The sequence below is a fragment of the Oxyura jamaicensis genome, chromosome 4 (assembly GCF_011077185.1).
Source record: "Oxyura jamaicensis isolate SHBP4307 breed ruddy duck chromosome 4, BPBGC_Ojam_1.0, whole genome shotgun sequence".
Taxonomy (NCBI): Eukaryota; Metazoa; Chordata; class Aves; order Anseriformes; family Anatidae; genus Oxyura; species Oxyura jamaicensis.
Genome location: NC_048896.1, coordinates 87985720 through 88010892, shown reverse-complemented (window position 1 = coordinate 88010892; position 25173 = coordinate 87985720). Strand labels below are relative to the sequence as shown.

The window sequence follows — 25173 nt, the reverse complement described above, 5'->3', positions numbered from 1 at the left end:
AAATATAAACATGAAGTTCTTTCCACAAAGATCTACAATTAGATTAAGCATGCTTGCTAACTACACCTTCATTACATTTGGCCTGTGGCAGGAGAAGGGAAAGCTTTAGCATGGGGACTGCAAATCTCCTTTATTTCTCATAGTGAGAGTTACCTCAAAACGTGCCCCCCATCTCCTTGCTAACAGGGCTGACCAGGCTCTCAGGGGAGAGATTTTTGCACCATTGCACGGAACAGTGCCACACACATTTGATTAGTTTCTGAGCTCTGCCTAACACAGTGAAACTACACTGACTGCAATGTGGGCCTTAGCCTTTCAGATGCTCCTGTCCCTGTGGTGGCAACAAAAAGAATCATCTTCCTTCTGCCTTACAACTTCTTTGTATCATAACACATGCCTAAGGTCAGGGGGCACTGCCTACCATTATTGCTGAATAGTGAAAATGTTCTTGGAATAGTGTTTTAATTGCAAATTATCCTTCGGCCTAGTAGCTAATTAATAACCTCTAAAACATTTAAACGTTTCTAGAACAACACACAACACGACATTTACTTAAATCCCTTTGAGTTGAACAGATTGTATTAGCAAATAGTATCAAGATCAATGTATGTCCATAAAAGTTGAATGTAAAAAAACAATCAAGTTTTAGATACCAAATGAAACAGGACTCAATAAATGAACACTGTGACCTACTCTAGCTATACATCATTTGGCTTCAATGACCTGTTCTGCTACCCAGGAAACATCAAACTGAAAAAATACTCTCTAACTCAGAATTACTAGAGAAGCTAATGAAAGAGAATAAAACTCCCAAGAGGTTCGTTCTGGAAATTTGGAAACTACTAGAAGCAGATTAGGGGACGTTTACTTGGATTATTTCAAGGCCTCACTCAAAAATAACGCTCTGTGACTCTTGTTAGCAAAACCTCCTTCTACACTGCGTGTGCAGTTGTTCACACCTGTTCAATAGAATTTAAAATTTTGGAACTCAGTTTTGGAAAGCATAATATAACTATTTACTTTCAGAGAATCAACCTCATTGTGTAATGCCATGGAAAAAAAGGATTTTATTATCTTGGTATGAGCTCAAGAAAACAGTCAATTGTGTTTGAAGTTAGAAAACTGCATATGCTGTTTCTTGCTAAATGGGCCTTGCCTTTCAACAGATTTGCATTAATGTCTATGTACAGTCTGAACTGGTGCCTTTCCAGTTAACATCTTTAACTTTCCAACATAAGCTCCACTGTACATTAGCATGGCGGGTCTATTAGGACGTAATTAGGTGGTTGCAAATCTTAATAGCACAGACAAGGCCAATGATCTATATGAGCTGAACGGAGCAAGAAAGATTTGTTGTCACCTTGACCATGATAGCAAAATCCTTCCACTTAAATCTTAAACAACTGACAGAGAAGGCAAACACAAGAACTGCACTATTTGGAGGATCTTATACATTAATAGTAAGGACAGAATTAAAAAAAAATCTCTCTAATAATCACAAATAGAGATGGTTAATAAGCCTGAGCACAGAATTTGTTGCAGAGTGGATAGTGCATTTGTAGTATATCAGTTACTGGTAACTAACCTGGTTTCTTACATAAATAATCTTCTGCAGAAAACAGCAAGAACCCCTGAAAACATAACATGCTTTATACCTTCAGGTTTTTTTTTTTTTTTTTAACATTATTGCTCAACTATGGAAGAAAAGCACTCCTATATATGTCATTATGCAGCAAAACTGCAGGATCCGCACATTTGTACATCTATTAATTTGTATTGATACAGTGCCTCTCCCTTTAATTAGAAAACATTTTTTCTGTAAGCACATAACTGATCTTGAAAAAAATGGAAATGGAAATTTGTCACAATGTTTATTTCAAATTATTTTAAAATGTAACAGCTCTATTTTTTTCTTTAATACCGTAAAAACTGTCATTCAGAAGCTAAATCTCATGTGTCTAACATCCTTAGTTGTATTTTTTAAAAAAAAAAAACAAAAAACAGAAAGGCGGAAAAACAAGCTCAGGTACCTTTATCACTAGAGATAGGTTTCCTTCAGCCACTGTGAGATTAAAGTTCTAATCAGCCCCTGATTAAGTTTCTCATTACTAAGTAATTAGCACCAAGCACAAACAGTTTGACTGGTAACTGCTGTGTGAAGGAAGCTGCACCCACCATCAAACCATGCGCAAGGACACCCGCAGACCATAACCTCCACCAGTAAGGACTGGGCAGGGGGGCTCGAGGCTTTCCAGAGCAGATGGACCAACGGTGAGGAGGGACGGTGCTGGTGTGCTGTCCTGCTCCCCTACCTCCAGCTCACCTTTTGGGGTGCGCCAGGCCTCATAGCACAGCACCGCAGGCGACGTCCTTGGCCCTGGCCCACATTCCCCAAGCCTTTCTCAAACCCTGACGGCTCGGAGGAGCCAGCTGTTACCTGCTTTGCATTATCCGCTGCGACAGCTCATGGGAATATTTGTTCCTATCAGAGCATGACAGATATTTAACGATTTGGCCTGAAAAATAGCTGTGCTTTCAATTGGCAAATTGCAAGCACATGTACTTATTTTGATGCGAGCGAGAACAAATAAACCAGGCCTTACTTCCAGAGGAGACAGCCCCGGTAATTCGCAGCCAGGCGCGCTCGGGTCCTTACAAACCATCCCAGAGCCTCGAAATTGTGTGCAGTTGTGGGGAAAGTCAAAACATTTGGCTTGAATCAGGGCTTTATTTTAGAGAACGCACATGTGCTGGGTTAGGAGGGCACGGTTACCAGACATCCATCCCCGCATAGAAGGCTGAGGGGAAAAATATATATATATATAAAAATAATAAAAGATAATAAAATACCAGGAAAAAAAATATTAAGACGCTCTCCTCGTCGCGCTGTCGCCCACCTGGGGACCCCCCCCCCCCCCCCCCACCCCCCCCCCCCGGGCCCCCCCCGGCCCCCCCTGGAACCGCCCCTCCCCTGGCTCCCCGCCCGCCCTCCCCTGGCTCTCCCACCGCCGGCCCTGTCACAGCGGGCGGGCGGCCCTCGCGCCGCTCCCGCCGCCGCGGCCCCGCGCGCTGCCGCCGCCGCCACTGCTGCTGGCACGGCCGCCGCTGCTGGCACTGCTGGCGCTGCTCCCGGCCGCGCGTGCGGGCGGCTCCGTGCGGGGGGATTTGAAACAGCCGCTCCGGGGGCAGCGCAGCGGCGGCGCCCAATCAGCGGCCGGGATTTTTCGCGCTGGTTCTGGCCGGAGGAGGGGGCGGGGCCGCCGCGCAGGAGCCGCCGCCGCCGCCGCCGTTGCCGTGTCCGCGTCCCTTCGGCTCCCGCCGCCGCCGTCTCCTCGCAGCTCCCCGGCGCCCAGCTCCCGCCGCCTCACGCCCGGCTCCCCGGGGGGAGAACGATGCGCTAGGGCACAGGTCAGTGAGCCGCCGGGCTGCTTTCCTTTTCCCTTCTTCCCCTCCCCGGAGGGAGGCACCGGGGCACGTTCCCGCAAGGCCCCGGGCGGGAGGCGGGAGCGGTGGCGGCGGTGGCTGTGGTGGCGGCGGCGGCTCCGTCGCCCTCCGGGATGCCGCCGCCTCGCCTCGCCTGGCCGCGGCGGGGAGCCCCCGGGCTGGGGCTGAGGGCGCTGCCCGGCACCCCCTGAGGGAGGCGGTGGTGTGGTGGTGCTGGTGGTGTGGGGCCGGGGTCCCTCCTCGGAGGGGGGGGGCACCTCCCCGAGTTACCCGCCCCTAACCGGGCACCTCCCGTTTCCCCTTTCTATTTTCCTGGGAGGAGGGGTTTTTATGTTATTTTAATTTTTTTTTAATTTGTTTGTGTTGTGTGCCCCCCCCCCACAAGCCTGCGTTCCCCCCTCAGCCACCACCGCTACCTGCCCCTCGCTGAGGGGCCGTAGTCCCCTTCCCCTCAACTCCCCCTAAATCCCCCCCAAATCCCCTCACCAATCTCCCCCAAATCCCTCCCCGCCCCCCCCAAACCCCTCTCTTCCCCTCTAGCCCCCCCTCATGCCCCCCCCATACCCCGTCCTCCCCAGCCTGCCGCAAGATCTGTGCCTCGGGGGGGGCGATGCCGAGCCGGAGTCCCGGCTGTTGCAGCTTCATCCTTTCCCCCCCCCCCCGCCTTCCTCCTCCTCCTCCTCCTCCTCCTGGGCTCTGCGGGAGGCCGGGGGCAGCATAAAGGGGTGAGGGAGCGCTGCACCCCCCCCCAGGAGCTGGAGGAGGGGGGGGGTTAATCAGTGCAAAGCAGAAAGAGAAACGCAGAAGCAGGGATGGGGGGGGGAAGCCGATGAAGGGGAGGAAAAAAAAAAAACACCCCTAAAAACCCTCCCCTGGGATTTAAATCTTCCCCCCCTAAGGGTGGGGAGCAGCCAGGGTCTCCCCCCCACCCCGTGGCATTGGGGTTTGGGGAGGTGGGGTCTGCTCCTGCCCCTTCGCTGCGGGTGGGAGTGGGATCTCACGGCAGCAGGAGTGAATGTAACTCTGGAAATGTATGGAGGGGGAAGCCATGTTTGATTTATTCCTCCACTAAACACTGGTGTGATGATCCTTCCACTTACACCCTCCTGCGCTCCATCCTGGACCGGTACCGGAGGAGAGGCTCACTAGGAAAAAGGGAAGAAAACCTTCCTGCGAAGGCTGTGGGGCTGCCTGGCTCGATCTGCATCGAGGAGGAGAGGATAGGGCTCTTGCAACTTGAATTGATATTTGTGTGGTAGAAGAGCCTGGGGAACTTGTATTCCCAAGGCCATAGTTACAGCTCATCCGCTGTGGCTTTACCGCTCTGGGGGTGGAGGAGGGAATTTGCCACACTTCTTGAACGTATTTATACTTGCTTTTTTGGTTTTGTTTTTTTTAAATATGTCGGCTGAAAGGAGGAGTAAATACTAGTAGAAGTGCAGAGACAGTAAACACTGTATTTAAACAGATTTCAGAGAAAATGGGCCTCTTGCTAACAGCCATTAAACAGGCAGGAGGCTGGTATCAGTCACTGCCCATGTATTTTGTGTGTGTGAACAGTTTCCTTATTGGCATTTGCATTAAAATTGGTTTATAATGATCTTAAATTTAGGAGCTAATGCTGCCTGTGCTGAGTAAGCTAAACGAGGACTGTGTTTAAAAAAAAAAAAAAAAAAAAAAAAGGAAGATATGCTTGGCTTTTAAACATTTTCAGACATCTAAGGAAGGTAACTGTAAACACTGCAGGGTGGCAGTGAAGTTTGTAATAGATTTTGCAAGGAGTCCTTGCTGGTGGTTTATGTGGACAGATGCTTACTAAAATTCCTTAAACATGGAATGTGTGGCCAGGGCTGAAAGAATAAATTGGTTCTTCACCAACATTTTTGTATGTAAGTAGAATCTCTGTGAATTTATTGTTGAAGCTATTATTTGCTTGTTTTGCTGTGGGATGTTTTTCTTAGGGAATGCAGCATATCAACCTTAATAAACTCCTCAATTTCACAGTGTGGTATTATTTGACTGTTGGATGTAATCATTGAATAAAACCCCTGTTCTGCAGGGCTACTCAGGGCTCAGCACTTACAGTATATGCAATTTTTTTTGGTTGTTTCAGTAAGCATCTACGTCCCATTTACTAAAACATGCTAGGATTTTCATGTTGGTAGCCATCAGAAAATATGACATTTTTCCACAGTATTTAAATGTAAAAGCTCTGAATATTCCAGGGGGCTACATGGCTAGTTGTCGTGAAGATTATAGGAATTCCACCTTCATACACGCTCAGAAAAAATCAGCTATGGAAAGTACAGTAAAACCTATGAATTTATCAAATATTATTTGAAAACAACAGAAGAAAACTAGGTGATATTTTAAGGGTGTGGAATTGAAGTGGTTAATGCATTTGAAATTAAATGTAAAATATATTTCCTTTTAGTTCAGTACGAGCAGAACAAATCAGTAGTAAGAATGAAAAATTGTGTTCTAATATCTGTGGGGCTATATGCTTTTTCTGATGCCCGTGGTTGCTCTGCAGATGAGAATGTTGCGTGTAAATTACAGCTGCATGCAAAAGACTGGTTATTGCACCCCAAAAAAACTTTTTTTTTTTTTAACCGGAAACAAAAAAAAAGGGGGGGGGGTTGCTTTCTAGTATTTAGGCAGTGAAATTGATGTGTGTGGATGTTCGTGTGTGTGTGTGTGTATTTGTGTCTATGTATCTGAGTTCGTGTCCAAAACATTGCGCTAGCAGAGCAGCCTAGGAATGGAAAGAAGGGATTGTTTTTCAGCGTCCTATTGTTTGTGGCCCATTCACCTCTCACTTTTGCACTGAGCCTGCTTTTTGTTCCACCGGTGTCAGTGCATTTCCAAAGCGAGGCCTGATTTCTCCAGGCTGATAAATGCGTGTCTTTCCTGGTGGTCGATCAAAGCCTATTGACTACCCTGGAACTCCATGCATACATAAAGGTTCACCTGCTCGGGGCAGATTACTGGATCAAGGACGTAGTTTATGATGAGAAGATACAAGCAGGGTTCGTGCGGCGTTTTGGTCACCTCTGGTCACTCCCCCTTACGTAACTACAAAGACATCTCGTAGCTTTTAAGCAGAGAAGATGGTTGAATGCATGAAAATTGCACGTATTTTTTCCCGTAGAATGAGGTGAAGCACCTAGCCTTTTCAGGGGAAAAAGAAATTCGCCTCTCCCCGAGAGCACCGGGCTGTACAATGGGAGGCACCCACAGAGCGATGCCGCTGGAAACAGCAGATCCCCTAACAGTCAGTAAACAAACAGCAATAAAGAAGCACTCGATGCAACTAATAATAACGCCGTAGATGATGACTGCGTATTTTAATACTGTGCTTGTGGCTGTATTGTTTGAGGTCTTTCTGAGGTTTTTGGCAAAGACAAATGAAACGGCCTTAGGGTTGGGTAAATACGGTCTGGTATCGTTCTTGTATCTAGGCGTTGGGTGAAGACTGGCGACGCTGAAGCGGATCTAAGTGGATAAGTAAGTTCATCTTTCCAGGAAGCCTCACTTTCCAGTTAGGATGTAGCTTTGAAAAATGCCTTCCCTGAGGATGTACTGGCCTCTTGGTGGTGTAAATGAGGAGGTGGAGATGGAATGTGCCAACCAGGATAAGTGGGCATGTGGGAAAGTGGGGAGAGAGAAAAACTCCCATCAGGGCTTGGCACAGGAGTCTAAATTTCCTGTAGTGCATAACTCGAGGATTTGGGAGAAAGGGGGTGATGAGGAGAGCCTCGCTGATGTGCCAGCAGTCACCCTGCAGCCTGTAAATTGGGGTAGCTGGTCAAATGGGTCAGTTAGCTATTTTATAAAGTTAATGGTTACTTGAAAAGTTTTGGTTCTGAGAACACTTTTTGAAGGAAAAGACAGAAACTACCCAAATTCACCCTTCACTGCAACTTCAAATTAGCTTCCCTATGACCTGCGGTCGTTGGAGGTAATAAGACAGCTATATAAATGTACTTAAGGTTTTTCCTTTCAGTTTACACTGACAGAAATTACAAAAGTGATATATCAACTGCTATTTTAAATCTTTTTATCAAATTGATGGTGTCCAGTGTAGTTATTTCATGTTTTCTAGCATCAGCAGGAAGGAAAGTATTTAGGATGTGTTACAAGGGAAACTTAGGTCATACATACTCTGTTCTGCTGTTCTTCTGGTGAATAGCAAGCTACGAAAATACCCAAGATTCCTGGGAACAGATCATATATACTAATACCTCATGTCTGGTGATGATAGGTTAATGCATAGTCCATCATGCAATACTTTGCTCCCAAGCAACTCTAAACTTTAGCACCAGCTAATCTATCGAGTCTCTGGTGCATTTAAAAGGCTGCTTCTGTCTGGAGCATGAAATAGACCATCGCGCAAACTAATGTTCTTAAAATGCATTTTGTGTGCAGCACAGAAATACCTGTTAATCGTGGTCAAACCAAAAGTAAGGCTTCTGCTATACTTTCTGCTGCCGTTAAGAAATAACACCATTGCATGGAAATTGTTCTGATAGTACAGCAGAGTGATGAGCCAGCCACGCGTGGAAAGGAGATGTTTGAAAACCTTCACTTGAGGGTTTCATAGCAATGAAATTGAATTGACTAGGTATGGAAAAATGAAGCGCTACGTACTTCAGAGTATTCTTATCTTGGACAAAATTACTTTGTCCTGGGGCACTGTCGATGCAGGTTCTGGCATTTGACATAATTTGGAACTAATGAAATATCTAAGTGACTTAAAGCATGTGTTAAATTAAAAAGGGTTACTCAACAGGTGATGGCTCAGTTTCTAGTTTTGTCCCCATCCTTTTAACTTGTCCTATTTTTAACTTAGTACGAGATAGCAATTTGATCTTGTTTTGAACTTTGGTATTCAGCTCCCCAGTACGAATTGGAGCTATTTTATATTCATCCATATTTGGAGGAAGGATACATATGTGGCAAAGGACTGAAAAACTATAGCGTGATGTGCTACTTTCCTCCCAGCTGTGGCCTCCTGCAGCAGAATTAAATATAAAACTAACAAAGGGGGGGGGGGAACCCAACCCTTCTGCAAGCTGAATGGTACTTCAGGATTTTGTAGAGCCTATTCACGTTCTTTATAAGGAGCCCTTAAATTGGAATAGAATTTTGTAGAAGCTTTAACATTTTTCTCGTGTTGTCTGTGAAAGATACTGTCAGGTTTCTGTGTGACTCTTTGGAGAAGCACAGGGTGGTCTTGTTCTGCTGGCTGACGGAAATGGGTATTTAACTGGCCTTCTGAAACCTTTTCTGCTCTGTACCTCCTACTAAAGTACTGACATCTCATATCTCTGCTAAAACACACAAAACAATTTAGAAATTTGTGTTTTAAACTAATAATCGTCTTTAAACATATTTGGCCTTGAAGACTAACATTAGAATTCCATTCTTAGCCATGATCAAAGACAAAGTAGAGCGTGAATGTTGTCCTGTTCTCTGCGTTCTGCCCTGTTGAATAATAGATACACCAAGGAGCAGAAGGTGAATATTTTGTGACAAAAATATTTTCGAGAAAGAAGGCTGAGGTTAGGTGAGATTTTGTTAGAAATATGATCTGAACTCCATTTGAAACATTTTGAAAAACTACTGACAAAAGAAGCCCTAGGAAGAAGCTGCAGTAGAACAGCCTCCTGTCATAGTGGTCAGGACCCATTTCATTTATTTGTTCATTGTAATATATTGAAGTGTAAATGTGCCCGCTGTGGCATGGGTTAGCCTGTGGAGCTGAGGTTCACGAGATCGTGTGTCAGATAAATCAATTGTGGAACTTGCCAGCCTTGGTGGGATGCCTTCGGAGCACAGAACCTGGCTGCACTGGCATTCAGACATCTAAACTGGGGAGTTATCTCTGTAGTGAAGAATGCCTAGATTCTAGTCTGATAATGAAGCCAGAGGGATTTAAGCCAAAGTATGAACCTCGGAGAGCAGCGTAGGATGGAAGAGATGAGTATGGATCCTTTTGTTAGCTGGAGGAGTTGCCAGGAACGTTCAATCAGATACTTCAGAATGAAATTAAAATTGTGATTTTTCTATGGATGCAAAATGCAAGCTATCAGAAGCTGCTGTGTAGTAGCACTCCTGAATAAACTGGAAACAAATGTTGTGAGCTAATCTGGAACACGACTGAAATTCAGCAGCAGTACAGAAACAAGGTATATAATTAATGAAATAAAAAGTAATAGGCTTTAAATGTAATGCAGAAAGGGCATGTACAGGATCTATTCAGCAGTGGAATGCTTGGCTCCAAAGTAGTAGTGATAGCTGAGCCTTCAGAACTTCTGCAAGTAATCATAGCAACTACAATTGCTTAACAAGGCTTATTTCGACAGTCAAAACTCTAGATTTTCTGATAAGAAGCAGTTACCTCAGAATTTCTCTAAAGAGCTGTGTTTGATAAGGTGGTGAACTAATCCGCAGAGCTAATACTATGCGAGGTGAAAGGACAGCAAAAGTGGCAAAAAATGCCCATTGTAAGGCCCTCAAAGCAGGGTTGGGAAAGTGGGCAAGAAGGTCAAGAATTGGCTTGTTGGACGGGAAACTGTTTTATCTTTCTGTCCCCAAGTGAAATGGATGAACCACGAGACAGCTGCAGAAACATAAAACTTCCTTGTAGTCTCTTTACCTGTAACAGTCATACCAATCTCTGCTCTGGAGATGTTTTTCATGTAGACTGAGTGAAAAAAGTAGCAATGGAATTAAGAGCTATGAGAACGTGGTAATGCATTTTGGGAAAAGCCTGTGAAAGCCCTGGCATGGGGAGATGCTTTGTACTTCAAACAGTGTCCTAACCAGAAAGGCCACTTATGAGCAGGTATTTGGATTTGTTGGGTGTCAAATGCTAGAGACTGTCGTGAGCTTGGGCCTTGTTTGAATGCTCCTGGTATGTGTCTGTCATTTGTGCGTGCCAGCTTTGCTTTGAAATAATGCATTGATAGGATAATGAAAATAATTGGACATACATGGTTACAGTTGATGTGTAAAATGCACCAGAATTAGTACAGTGTGGCCAGGATTGCATTAGGGAAGAAATTATGTTGATCAGATATGAATATAAGCAGGTTTTGGTGATAGGTGCAAGTCTACCAGTAAAAGGCCGTAGTGCATTCGAGTTAATATTACCTCTCTCTGACCATTACTTCCCAGGTATGTATAAATATATATGTATTTTTTAAAAGTGTTACCTGACCCCATTAGAGATGCATTATCAGTTCAGTGTATTGTTGCTTGTACAACCAGAAGACGGGCAAATACAGCTCTGTGCTAAAGGTTTTGATGCTATACTGTGTATTCATATAGCTAGGCTTTCATACTAGTGGCAAGGCCTCATATATCACCAGTGTCACAACGCTGCTTTTTACAATTGCAATGCACTGAGTATGCTTCTGGCATCTAAATCCACCTACCTGGGTAATGCAGTGATAGATACAGAGCGTTCTAAGAGGTCTAGACAAAATGGTTCTATCTTCTTTATTAAAATTAGCTGCTATCTGATCTGGGCAATGTTGTTTGTTTCTGTAGAGGTGTAGCAGATAGCATTTTGTTAATCCTACAATTTGATTCATTACTTACATTGATAACTTACTTTGTGATGTCATCCCAGATTTGATCATCAGAATATGCATGATCAGAAATGTTCATGACACAGTGAAGCTTCAGGCAATTCCTACGCTGTCGTCACTACATATGAGAGGAAGGGCAGGATCATTGGCCACAGTGAAGAGGAAACAGATTATAGTGCATTAACCTGCAGCAGTGAGTATTGTGTAGAACCAGAGGATCCAGGTCCTGAAGATATGGTGCAAGGAGCAGAGGCAGGCTGCTGAAAAGAAAAAGCTGTAGGATTAAAGAAGGCGTGGGAAATGAAGGTAGGCTTGGAGCAGGTGAAAAAAAAAAAAAACAGGATAAATGAGGAAGGAGCTCTGCAACTAAGTGCTGAGTTATTTGAGATTGCATTTGGTATGTTCTCAGAGAGAGAGAGAGAGAGAGAGAGAGAGAGAGAGAGAGATCATTTCATTGGTGAGTAGGCACCTAGGCTGTATTGTATTGTCAATTGTTTTGCTAGAGAGCAGCCTTCCCTTAAGCTGAAGCATTTGGAAGCCCCCAAGGAGGCAGAAAATTCTCAAGTATGTATTTGAAAATAGGGCTTTTTTTTGATCCATTTGCTAAACAACTATGAGGCCTACCTACTTTATTAAATTCTGATGGTAAATCCAGTAGTTTCTACCGTTTTAGGCATCAATGTTCTTATCAGCAGAAAAGAAGCAACTCTTTGCTATTTGATTTGTGGCCCTAGGAATGAGGAAGAGATCTGTAATCTCTCTTCAGTCAAAAATACATAATTCTCCAGGAATTTGCTCAAATCTGTCTACCTTACTTAGCCACCCACCTTCAGTAGCAGGAGTGAAACTGACAAAATTCAATTTCTTCTGCAGTGGCAAAAGAATCTTGATTTTGAAGACAACAAATTAATGGCGAGAGGTCCTGTTGTAGCCTTATCCTCAGCAGCAGAGGTTGGTTATAAGGTTTTTTTTCTGGAGAGGAACAAAATTTCATCGGTTTTGTAAACTTGCTTTTTGCAATAGCAAGTAACATTTAGAATGAAGAAATTCTTCACTTGCCGTTGTACAATTCTTAACTGTACAAGCTTGCATTCTGTACAAGCTTGTATTGCCTATTGCCTTCTCCTGAAGGCAAGAAATGCTTGTTTCAGTTGATGAAAACAGACTATTACAAATAAGTTCTGACATGTTATTCATTAAGAAAAAAGCAAAATTGGAGAAGATTGATAATTTAAAAACATTTCAAATTAATTTAAACATTTAAAATCAATTTAAAAAATTAAAAACAAGGGCAAGTGCAACTGTAATCATTGTGGTTATTGTAACCCTTTCACACAATTTCAAAATATGCTTCATTTTTTTGTGCAAATGCACACTAAGTCTTTATATAAACATCACATACTGTAAGAATAAAGAAATGTTGTTGTATTCATTCAAAAATACTTTGTAGGTCAGCCTTGTCAACTGACAGGTTAACTGGAATCATTGTCTATCTGCAGTGAGCTTAATTAAGTCTTTACTTCAGGCGCTTCTAAACTTAACTTTAGTCCAGAAGAGCCTTTTTAAAATTTTATTCTTATTTTTTTTTATTTTCTAGATCTTCTAGACAGAAAAAAATAGTGGTAATTTGTTAGAAAGATTTGGTATAATGATTTTCGATTATCTATTAGCTGCTACAGTAATGTTTTACTTTGTGAGAAAAGCAGAATTTACTGGATAGAGCCGGTTTACAACAGCTGTTGGCAAACCCACAACGCGATTTTCAGTTAGGCATTTTTTCTGAAAGTAAATTATCGTTAGTAATCTTCTAGTAATTTTTCATTATTTTAATATAGTGTAGAATAGTCAGTGTGTGTCAAGAGAGAATGTCATACGTCTTCACTCCTATTTGATATTCTGTTTTTTCAGTACAAGGTAGTAGAAATAAGCATACTCCAGATTTTCAAGTATATTAGCAGAATGTATTGTAACTTTGATAATCTTTAAGTATGTTGTCTACTTCTGATCTGAAAATAGGAATAGCCTTTAGCCTTATCATGGGTGAGAGAATGGAGAGTTTACTGCAAAGTTACCTTTACAGGAAAAAACAAAACAAAACAAAACAAAACAAAAAAACACAGTAGCTATCTATTAGCTTTTTCAGTACCAGCTGAAAGCCTCATTTGTAGGTAATAAAAATAGCTTTTGTGGATGTTCTTTTACTGTGAATTTGTTTTTAGATATGTTGTTTCCCCGCTGGGGGGGGGGGCCGCCCCCCAAGTAATTCACCTGAGAAATGGCTTTAAGAAAAGTCTTAGACAAAACAAAAATGGTATTTCATAGTGGTGCTTGTTGTTGATTGTTTACTCTGTTCGCTCCCTTTGGCAGAATTGGAAGGAATGGGCTACTCCATTATTTCTGACACACAAGAAAAGCATCTCTGAAATTGAAGCAGATGTGGAAGAAGTGAATAATAAATATCACACAAATGATAGTGGCCTGGACAGTGAAGGAGGAATGTGACATGCAGACTGACTGCATTTGGCACATGACTCCTGTCAGATGACGGACCTTCAAGTAATTAATAAAACTATTTTAAATGTCTGCAAAATAATTTGCCTTGTGTAAAATCTGTTTTTGAGTATGAAAATACGTACAAAGCCACTGCCAGGACGTATCCTTGTCCCATTAAAATATCTAGAGACCTTTCTCTGATAAGTCAAATCTCCTTTTGCTTACTGAAAGCTATTTGTTCGCAGGCCAAAATATCATGTTTATTCAGCAGACTTCTGGTCTGTCATGTTTTTTCCTCTTTGTTAGTGAAAATTGTACTTGTTGGGTCGCCAGACAATATGGGACGATACTAGCTTAAGCTCATTAGCTGCTATTAGTGTGTGGTGCTTTTGTCCCCTGCCTTTCCCTCCCTTCCCCCATGCTTCCTTTTCTATAGATACGGTGTCATCTAGAAAAAGATAAGGGATTGCTTTTGCTTCTATGCGATATGGCTTTCCAGCAAGAGTGAAGTTAATTTAACTATAAAATCTAATTTTATGCTGAGCTGCTTTTGGACCTTACTCTTAGAATTCTGATCAACCAGATCTTTTCTGTGATCTCTCTCGCTTGATCCTTTAATGCCCTGTATTCTAGCTCTCCTTACATTAATTCTGAGCTCACGGTACTGCCTGTATCTGTTGCTGATCATTTTCTTTCATCACCCCTTTCCTTTATTTCTGCTCAATTGTCCTTTTTTCACAAAATGTCCAGTCCTTCTCTTTGCTTATGATATTTTACTACCGTCAATTTAAGACAGCAAAAACTGTGTAAAATTTAACTAGCTTCAATTTTGCCCTTCTCTCCTGAAGCCTTTTGTCACTCCTTTGAATGTAGATTTTCTAACATCTTCATTTTAACAGAATCCCACTACAGCTTATTTTTTAAGAAAAGGACAAAGATGTGACAAGGGAATTGACAATTTTCATCTCCTCCATTGGGTTGTCCTAGAAATGGTGACTGATGTGCAAGTTGCTCTCTGTGTATCATCTCCCTAATAGGGCTACTTGACTGTATTTGCTTCATCTTTTTCCACTGTTCTACCTCTTACACTACGTCTCTTTTCATTTGTCTTGATTAATTATTTGCATAAACATGGTCTATTTTCCATATTCTAAAACCTGTATGCTGCCAGTTCTCATGTTCTTTCTGATTCAAATTACCATCTTTGTCTTCGTCTCCCCGTTTACTATTGACCTGGCTGCATTGCCTTCCTTTTACAAATCATGCATCTCGAATTGTTCTCTCTGTAGGCTCCAGCAATTAGAAGAGCCTTTTTCAGTGCTCTCAGTTTTTCTAGTAATGCATATTAATACATACACCTGTGCGTGAAGTTTGGTTTATTATCCAAATCAAGGTAATACCTAAAAATGTAGGGTCTTTCACCCATGGTCTTGTTGGTCTTCTTATTTTTATTAATATGAATTTACTATCCTTGTGTTTATTAGCTATAGGGAGAGTAACTTGATTAATTTGTCACATCTTTTCACTTGATTATTTACTGGTCATTGTCCAGACATGGCCCTGAGAAGCTTGGTCTAAATTGGCTCTGATTTAAGCAGGGTCAACAGATGATCGGAGGAAGATGATCCAATGTAAGCTATTACTATCACTTGTGCAGTACATCCAGTGTTTTGACGTTGAGTATGCTACTAACACAGTCTAATTTGATTAGTTACTGCTTTTTGAGCTCTCCTGGTCTGCCTCAACCTTGATGGCTTTCTAGCTTAAAGAAATAAGCAATGAGAATAAGAGTTGTTATTGATCAGGAGAAAAAAATAGTAGTAGATTTACAGGTGGAAAACAAACAGAACAGTTACAAAATGCAGATGTCCTGATCCAGAAATCCAGACCCTGGTAAGCAGCTAATGGAGCCAGGTTATTATTATTATTATTATTATTTTACATTGACCGCATAGCTCATCAATTGGGGGTAGTCGCACAAGGCATTTTCTTTCAGTGCTGGTCCTGGTGTGGAAGCAGGGAGCTGCGGTGTTTGGTGCTCTGGCCAGTTCAGGTAGCCACTGGAGGGCGTCCACAGCCACGGAAAATCGAGCACTGAGTTTGCAGCTGCTCATTTGTAGGCTTTTTTTTTTTTTTTTTTTTTTTTTCTTTTTAGATAGAGGGAATGTAGATGCGTAGATCGAATCTCTGTTTTGCTTTCTGGTTTACTCTGTTAAGAATCTGAGATTTTGCAACAATTTGGTGTTTTAGTTTTGTTTTTATTTTATTTTAATTTTAAAGTATTTTAATGTTGTCTCAGTAACCATAAGCCCCACATGTTCTGTAATGGGTTCGTCTTTCTGTTGAGTTTTATAGAATTTGTCATCAGTGGTTACTTAAATGTGATTTCAGTTAAATCTGCTGAATCATAGTTTAAAACATTGTCATATTACTAATTGGGCTGAAGTATTTTTAAAAATTGTCCATGTTTTATGAGAAGATCTTGTGTAATTATGTGTGTTCTCTTTTGGTTTACTGAGTTCTTTGTTCTTCTCTGGTGGGGCTTTGAGTTTCCATTTACCTCTGACTCTATTTGAAAGGGTTAATGCAGTTGACCAGTTTCCACTCGTATTATCAGAGATTTTATTGATAATTTAGACTTCATCTGGCTAAAAAGAGACTGTAACCTTTTCTGTCACAGACTCCCTTGGTAGGCCCTTCCTACTTTGTTAACACCAGCTTTTCAGGCTGCTCTTTGTCCCTGAAGAATGCAACTTCCTTTGTCCCCATGTTTTCATCTCTCAAGTGAGTCAGTAGAGCTTGCATGGAGATGCACCCTTTTATCTTGTACATACCTTAAGGCAGTATGTTAGGGAGGATGGGAGCATTTGCTAAGGAGTCCTGGAGTTTGATTTTCAGTTTGTTGTTGTTGTGCCTTTTTGCATGAGAAGGTTTCATGTTGGCCAATTGCTTCAAGTTAAGCCTTAACACCCTCACAAAGCTTTACCAGGCTAGGGTAGCACTCCCTTGTAAGTATTTGTACACTGCTACTCCAGAAATAGAGACAGCAAATACGTGAGTTCTCGGGAATAAGAATTGTAACTGTGATGGTAATGAACAAGGTGGTAAGGTTTGGAAGATATTTCTTCCATAGTAATTGGCAATTCAGTAGTTATTCACCATGTTTTTAACTGCTTTTGGGAAGTAAATGAGACTGGGCTTGAGGAATCTTTGGCTTGGCATGGGAGTTGTTGGATTTAATCACATTGAAAAGGGTTACCTGATGCCTGGATATGACGATTATTATGCTGGGATTTTGTAACATTGATGACAATGTGTATATTGGGCCTGCTAATATGAAGAGTCCAAGTATATGATTTTTAAAAATGAAAGCGATCATGTTGCTAGATTGAGGAGATAAAGCTAGCACAAAGGAGTCTTTCTGCCAGATACATCTGGTTGTTAAGATGGTATAGAGTTGAAATGGGCAGGGCTAGATTTTAGAACCCTCAGAAAACACATTTAGGACATATTTGGCCTGTTGGATTTTTTTCAAATCTCTATGTGAAAAATGGCTGTTAATTGGTTGTTACTTATTAGAACCTGAAACTCCAGCAGTTGCTTTGACTATGTATATTTGGCACAGCATGTCCACTGGCTTGTAGGAAGATCTGGTTCCCTGTGGACTGGTGTTCACGTTCCAAAATGTTCACCTTTTATTTGTTTTCATAGCTTTTGAGATATGGAGAAGACTGAGCTGTATGGATTCCTCGGGAGGTGTGCTTAGGTGGAAAACTGGGGGCCTGTTCATACAATGTGGTGGAGAAGCTTGTGATGCTGCTGTCCATGGTGTAGTTGCACAGTAAAGCAGCCTGTAGGGTTTTACTCTGGCACAACCTCTTAGAATGAAACTCACGTTTTTTACATTGTTATTAACGATATTAACTTGTGTCTAACTCTTGTTTTAAACAGTGCAATACCTCTGAGTAATTCCTGTGGGTAGGACCCATGCTATAGAATGTTAGTATGTTATTAAAATGAAAGCTTTAATTTTTCTCTATGGTTTAATTTTAGTAAAATGATGATTTATCAATCTGTTTTTCTTGGAATCTTTCATAACACATTAACAGATACTAAAGTATTTTGGTTATGAAGTTTGTAAGCAACACTTTTTTAGTAAAACTTTTGAATAAAGTTAATTCTGAATGTTATGCTTGGTAGCTTTTCTCATTTCTGTATTACAAATATTCTGTCTTTGTCTTCTTACAGCAGTGTAAGACTGGAAACATCTGGCTGAATGGACTTTAGCATCAAAAGAAGCTCTCAACTGTTAACTCGAAAAATTAACTACATAAAAATGAAGCAGGTACCAGAGATCCTTGGAAATACCAATGGGAAAACTCAGAATTGTGAAGTTAATCGTGAGTGTTCTGTCTATTTGGGCAAAGCACAACTTTCTGCCACTCTACAAGAAGGTGTCATGCAAAAATACAATGGCCATGATGCTCTTCCATTCATCCCAGCCGATAAGTTGAAAGATCTAACTTCTCGTGTGTTTAATGGTGAGTCTGGGGCCCAGGATGCCAAGCTGCGTTTTGAACCCCAAGAAATAAAAGGAGTTGGAACACCACCAAACACTACTCCTATTAAGAATGGTTCTCCAGAAATCAAGCTGAAAATCACGAAAACCTACATGAATGGGAAGCCTCTCTTCGAATCTTCCATTTGCGGAGACAATGGTGCAGATGTGTCGCAGTCTGAGGAAAATGAACAGAAGCCAGCAAACAAGGAGAGGAGAAACAGAAAAAGAAGCATAAAATATGACTCCTTACTTGAGCAGGGTCTTGTTGAAGCAGCGTTAGTGTCAAAGACTTCAAGCTCCCCTGAAAAGAAGGTACTTTTTCAGAATGTTTTTATTTCTTTTGTTGGGTTTGTTTGTTAATCATACTGATATTTCATTTGTTCATATGTCAGTCGTTATTTCAAGTATTTCAATAGGAGCTTCATCTGAACAGGTCATATTTATGCTATTCTCACTCTATTCCAACTAAAGATAGATGCATTGTAGTTCTAGTAGTTCTAGTAGCATTGTAGTTCTAGTAGCATTGTAGTTCTAGTAGTTCTAGTCTTTTTGTCTAGACTAGGAGGACCTCCTAATTCTGTTTCCACACAAGTAAAGTAAGTCTCCAGTGCAGATCAGGGCATGTAGTCATGTGGGATGAGTGAAAGAGAAGCTTCATCCATGCAGCCAAGACCTAGCCAGCACGTGAGCAAGGGAGATAGGGAGGCTTCTAAATTTAGGCATAGCCTTTACCTGGTTTTGGCAGTTCAGCTGTAGTCCTTACCCTTAATTGTGATCTGAAAAGAGCTGACTTTGCTTGCTATAACTGAGCAAAGTGTTCTGCTTGCAAATGACTAGATACTTCTATTACATGTCATTAACTTCTGTGATCAAGGTAATCTGTTTTTTTGTTGTTGTTGTTGTTTTTATACATAGGCAGACGTGGAAGTTTCACTTTTTTTTTTTAAATCCACGCTACCACATTGAATGTAGGAGTGCTGCTAGAGCTTTTCCCTCTTTGTTTAGTTCTTATTGCTAGACTCCATTTAAAGGAAGGTAGCCTAAACCCGTTTTGTCTCCAAGAAAGAAACCTACATAGCAGGGATATTTTTGTGGATTACTCGCTGATAAATGTAATATATACAATAGTGTTGTATAACAACGGTGGTAAATGTTGATGAAGGCTTTGGCTGGTGAACAGGTCCAGTTTTTACACGCTTTAAATACAAAATGAATTAGTTTTCTTTCTGTCATCTGCAGGTTTACTGATAAATATTGATTCTTACTCTCTCTAAAGGTTACACATGCAGAGAAGAACTGCACACATTGCTGCTGTATTAATGATTTTTGCTTGCCCTTGTTTTCATTAAAACCACTTAAATTAGTTTACAAATATGTGTAAACACTCTTAAGTATTGAAAACAGTATTTATGATTTCAATATGTTATTCCTTGAGTGATCAATATTAGTATTTTCAGGATTTTTTGAAAGCGTTTGTTTTTCTTTAATAAAATCAAAGAGAATGTGTTAATGCTAATTGGTTCAGATTTTCCCAAATCACTTCTCAGAGTTAAAAAGTATGGGTACGGTCAGTGGTTGAAATAATTCTTTGTCCTGCTCGTTGTCAATGAGCGAGGGCAAATTGGAAGAAAAGGTGGTATATCTATTAGCATTAACAATTCTAGCATATATATTTGGCTTTGTTTATTAAAGAGAAGGCAGTATTTAGTATGCCCATCTCTGTAGTTTAGTTTGATGTCTTTCACATTGGTTGCCAGTTCAGGCTGGCCTTTAATTTTTTTGTGATGAGTGCTTCACTTAAGTTTGGTCTGGGTTCTCTCAGTTGTTCTATGGCCAGGAATTGTCAGGAAAAAAAAAAAAAAAAAAAAGAAAAGTGAATGCTGTTTCCCACAACACTTGGGACTTGATGGCTGGAGAGTGGTGCCAAACCAGTGGGCCACCAGACTGCCAAAACAGCCCAACCACCTGCTTGATCTCAGGCTTTGCAATATTATAACCCTGGTCTTTTCAGAACACTTAGAGCAGAAGGGTCAAGCCTCTGGTTTTGGTGGTGGTGGTGGTTTTTTTTTTTTCTAGCATGGTGCACTTTAAAGCACAAAGGGCAAATAGAAAAGCGTTTCATGATCACAAGATGTTGTTTTGTGATAAAACTCCTTAATTGTAAAAAGTTCAGGGCTTTCCTTTCTCTTACAGGGAGGATTTGCAACTGTGCAGGTTTAAAATAAAGGAAGAAAATCCATGCTAGGTAGCATGCAGAAGGAGATTTTTCTAATTTGTTCACATGCGGGCTAGCAATATGCAGGTGTTCTCTGTGATCACAGCTGTAATATCTCAGTTATCAATGTTTTTTAGTTTCAAGCCCCTGCTCTGTGTTATTTCAGTGCTGGCATCCCAAGGCTTCATGTTAGTGCATTGTACCGTGGTTTTGTGTAGTTGATTGTGACTGCAAAGCGGAAGTTAGAAAAATGTCCTTGGAATAAAAGCTGATTAATTTTGTTCTTAGATAGTTGTTTACTGTAGGTTACAAGTTAATGTAGAACCTGATTGTCTGGTTTGGTTTCTGGGCAGCTTTTTTTCTCTCTGTTTCTTCTTGTCCAAGCCCTTACTTTTCTATTCAGCAAAAATTGCCACCGTTCAAATACTGCCTTTTGTGCAAGGTAATTATATCTCTGTTTGATGGACATACCAGATTGCTATCTTGCTGAGGTGAGAAGCATATCGTTTAACAAATGTTCCACTGCTCTGTTGTTGGGTTTTCTTGTTTGGACATTTTGCATTAACATAAAGGAAGGTTGTCCAAAACTTTATCTGTGAACCGTTCTGCAATTGGGAATAAATGTGATCTCCTCAGCTCTGATGTGATTTAGGTTTCTGTTGACACCACAGCTTTTTCCAGGCCTCCAAGGAACAGCTGTGCTGCTTTCACTTTCCCAGTTTGAAGGAGATGAAGTAGTACAAATCATGGCAAATCCCTCCCTGCACTGCATTTCACCCACTTCCCTCCGCCTCCCTCCCATACCTCTCCATCGGAAGAGTTTGCTTTAAAGGAAATAGAGCAAGTACATAAATCTGTAGCTCTTATGCTGGTGGTCCCAAAGCAGGGCCGTGCTCTCTAGCCCTAAGAAGAGCTTGGTGTGTGATGCAGACACATTTGAGCTTGTTCTGCAGACGCCAGTTTGGGCCTAGAAGTAGCAGTTTGTCCTTTTGGCATAGCCTCCTGGCATGACTTCCTAGCATGGGTGTAGTAGCTCCGAAAAACAGCAATGCTGTGTCTGTAACAAACCTGGACAGTCCACGAGCTGCTGTACTTCCTAGCTTAGGGATTCCAGCTCTGCGAGATGTACGTGATCCAAAAGCTGTACCTTCCACTTAGCTTTCTGCCCAGTTATCTTGCAGCCCTCTTGTAGTGTTGTACCAGAAACTTGGCAGTTTGTTGCTCTTCCTACTCGACAGAGTCTGTAACGACTTTGCAGCAGCTGCCCGGGGACCGTTGCAAGTTACTGGAGAAATGTCACTAGTCTGCATCAAGTGTCTGTGTTGCCAATTCATCTTCACAGAGAAAAACTGTTCTGGCCAACTCCAGCATATCTGATGACAACATAACCTTATAGGTCCTTTCCCAGTGAATGGCAAAGATCTAGAAACTGAGTAAAGGTAGAACAGAAGCAGTCTGAGGATTATCTGCTGTTTTTCATGTTTCTGTGCTAGATACTGATAGGTATGGACCACTGAAGGTGCTGATGTTGCTCTGCCAGACAGAAACCCACAAGTTCCCTCTGTTAGATGGGAGAGCTGTGCTCATCAAACACTGATTATCCTGTTTATAGCTGTGAGGAGTGGAGGAAACAGCCAGATCAGAAATGACCTGTTCTAATTACCAAAAAAAAAAAGAAGAAAAATTCAAATAAATAAATCTTTTCCAGGAGGAAGACTTAATTTATTGTTTTTCAGCATCAGTTATTAGGAATCCCTTGTCGAACATGATTAAATAACTTGCTGTGAAACGTGCAGCTAAACTGCCACAGGAGCTGGGATCTGCACTTGTGGGGTAAAATGATATCTTGGAGTTGATAACTTTTCTTAATAGGCTGTTGTTGAGGTATCAGAGCCTGTCTTCAGGCAAGTGATAAGACAGGCTTCCTGGCTGCCGTCACTAGAAACCCAACGGAGAGGGAGTCACCTTAAAATCTCTTCTGGTAATCCCTTCAGGAGCAAGAGAAATGGCTGCTTATCTACTCTTTTGAAGGGTTCCCCAGCTACAGTTTTGCAGTAAAGGATTATGTTTTACAGTAAAGGATTATGTTTAGCTATGCCTTGAAAATTTGTTTGTTCTAAGCAGTTCGCAACATGCAGCAGTAATTGTTACTTTGGAATTTCAAATCATTCATTCTTAATGTCTCACAGGAAAAGTATTTTAAAGAACTACTTGAAAGCTAAGTAGCACCAAAAGCGTACAGCATCAAGAGTATACTTGTTTTGGGAGAGATTAAAAGCTGCGGAGAGTCTCGGAGTGGATACAAAATTAATTGCAGAAAGCTGAAGTCTTTCATTCAAGGCTCTCTGTACCAGGCTTTCTTGTTCTTGTGTGTAAGTGTCCAAAAAAAAGTATTTTTTCTGCTTAAAGCTGTCGTCTCTATAAATATTTGTATATTTGAGTGGAAAAAATTGTGAATGTTTTTTCCCCTCTATTCATAAACACATTGGTAAACGAATCCAAGTCAAATATGAAGTACCTTGGTGTGATGACAGAAGTGATGCATACAAATAGCCATAACAAGTCAGATCAAAGACCCATCTAATTCGGCACCTCTGCTTGGGCAGGTGAGGGTCAGCAGAGGCTGCACAAGGGAGGGTATAGGCATGGCAATGCACGGAGTGGTGCTTTCTTTGGACACAGCCTCCAGCAGCTTGTGACTCAGAGGTTTCTAGAGCTTGTGGCAATGACTTTGAATTTAATAGCAGTAGATGGCTGAATTCTTGGAAGAAAAGCTCAGCTGCTTTTTGAGACGGTATGAACTTTTTGCATGCATGACATCCTTAATGGAGCAAACTATATATGATGTTAAGGACCAGTTCTTTTTCCTTTTTGGTTTGCCACCTTTTTCTCTTGATGATATTTCTCATAATGCTAGAAGAAGGGATTGTGAAAAAACATCTCTCTTACTAATAGCTTTATAGATTTCTGACAAGCGTGGTCGTTTTTTCTTTCAGCTTGGAGAGTCCTAGTCCATTTTTCTACATAGAGAAGCCAACCCAGAATGTTACTTCTTATCATCCCTCTTCTGAACTTTGATGCCCTTTGGGTTCCACTGTCTCTTTGTGTGTGTGTGTGTGACTGAGGGGCCAGAACAGTACAAGACATTCAAGATACAACTGTCTTGTGGATGTATGGATGTATATGGTAGCATGATAATGCCTCTATATATTGTACTGTTACATTATAATGTTATATTTAATTAAAAAAAAATAGTATTTGGTTGATTCTTGACTGCTTCTGTGCACTGAGCCTGTTTTCTGTAGAATATGTCTTGAAAACATGGTGGCAGAAAGAGGATTTGTCACAGAAGTACCTGAAAATCCTTGACTTGGGTCCTCCCTGTATCCAAAAATACTCTAATAAATTTGATTCCTGGACCGCAGATCAGATCTATGCATTCCTCTCCCACCCATGTCTTACACAGGGTAGTAAAACACAGGTGTGGGTTTTCTGAAGTCTTTATAGAGCCAGCTTGATCAAGATGGGTCTGATTCCTAGAGCTTTCCATTCAGCATCCAGTGACAGTGACCCTGAGCAATGAGCATTTGCTGCTTCTAAGCCTGGGCTGCTAGTGTAGAGGTAAGCTGTGAAGCAGGGCCCTCAGTTGATTTTTTTTCAGCAAAATACATGGTTACTTCTTGTGGTGGTTTCATCCTGCTGGACAGCTAACTCCAACACAACCAGCAGGGGAGGGATATGATGAAAAGAAAGAGGCTCCTGGTTTGAGATAAGGATAATTTAATTAACGGGGGAATGAAGAGAGAGAGGAAAAAAAAAAAAACAGGCAAAGGCCATGGGGAAGCAAAGCGAGAGAAAACAGTTACTCCCTGCTTCCCATCAGCGAGCAATGTTTGGCCACATCTTAGGAAGCAGGGCCTCAATATGTGTAGCAGCTGTTCAGGAGCAAGCATCATCTAATTTAAATGCTGATTTCTGAAACGTGGAACCTTTCCAGCTGCAACCTTTGCCACTTATTCCCTGTCACTGGTGTCACATTCAGGTTCTCCATAGTTCGTTACACTTGTATCATCCAACATACAGCTGTATGCATACTCATCATGACTGTTTCCTGTCCCTTATAACGTACACAGATACTGTTCCTGTTCTGTGTGCATCTCCCAGAATGTCCATAAGAACCAGCAGTCACTTAGGCCTCAGGACAGGAGAGGCAGCCTGTTGGCTTGCTGGCTGCCAGCACCAGCTTAGCTCGAGTCATTGCTGCGCTCACCCAGCTGCTTGTGAAGTTGACCTGTTGTTGGCTCTGCAGTGCCTTCCTACAACAAGTAACTCAGGTTACAGATTAGTTTTTCCCAGGGTTGAATCTCGTTGAGGCATGCAAATGATATCCCCGTCCTTTTGCATCACCCACTAAATGCACCCAGGTCACTTGTGCATGAACGGGTTTGCAGCTTCTCAAGGCAGGAGCAACCCACGCTGCCTTCCCCAGCCTCTTCCCTGTGTGCACTACAGGGACTTTAGCTCCTCCTACAGTGTGCAGGGAGTTGTTTAAGCAGGACCAGGATGGTTGTCAGATCCTCTGGTGTTAAGTAGCCGTGTGGCTTCTGCTAAATTTGCATCCCTGTATTTCCATGCCCCAGCACCCAGTGCTCCTAGTGTAGTCTTTCAGTCCATCATATCTGTCAACCTTTCCAGAGGCTTGCAGGTGATAGGGGGTGTGATGCACCCAGCCAGTGCTGTCCCTCTTAGCCCAGGAGATGAGGTTATTTGGGAAGTGGCCTATCTACCCCTTTTCCTTATCCACCCAGCCCAAAGGGCTGGTCCAGGACTACATGAGCATTGAAGAAGCAGGGCTTAGTTTT

General features: G+C 41.7%; 1 protein-coding gene and 1 long non-coding RNA gene across 9 annotated transcripts in view; both read left to right on the top strand.

Moving 5' to 3' along the window:
• NSD2 (nuclear receptor binding SET domain protein 2) overlaps positions 1-25173 on the top strand; it is a 103948-nt gene that overhangs the window by 21975 nt on the left and 56800 nt on the right. For 2 of the 8 annotated variants that reach the window (XR_004750682.1, XR_004750679.1), the window contains exon 2: positions 17784-18408. Coding sequence is in view for 1 of the 8 variants with exons in the window: in XM_035325832.1 (XP_035181723.1) it covers positions 17812-18408 (597 nt within the window). In the remaining 7 variants the exon portion in view is untranslated. Of the gene's footprint in view, positions 1-3059; positions 3409-4310; positions 5334-8876; positions 8965-17783; positions 18409-25173 lie in introns of those variants that run through there. The other 6 variants (XR_004750680.1, XM_035325832.1, XR_004750678.1 and 3 more) reach the window with 6 other exon arrangements.
• Positions 18421-19033, top strand: LOC118166708. The gene is made up of 2 exons (XR_004750684.1): positions 18421-18587; positions 18635-19033. It is a non-coding gene; the product is annotated as an uncharacterized LOC118166708 (long non-coding RNA).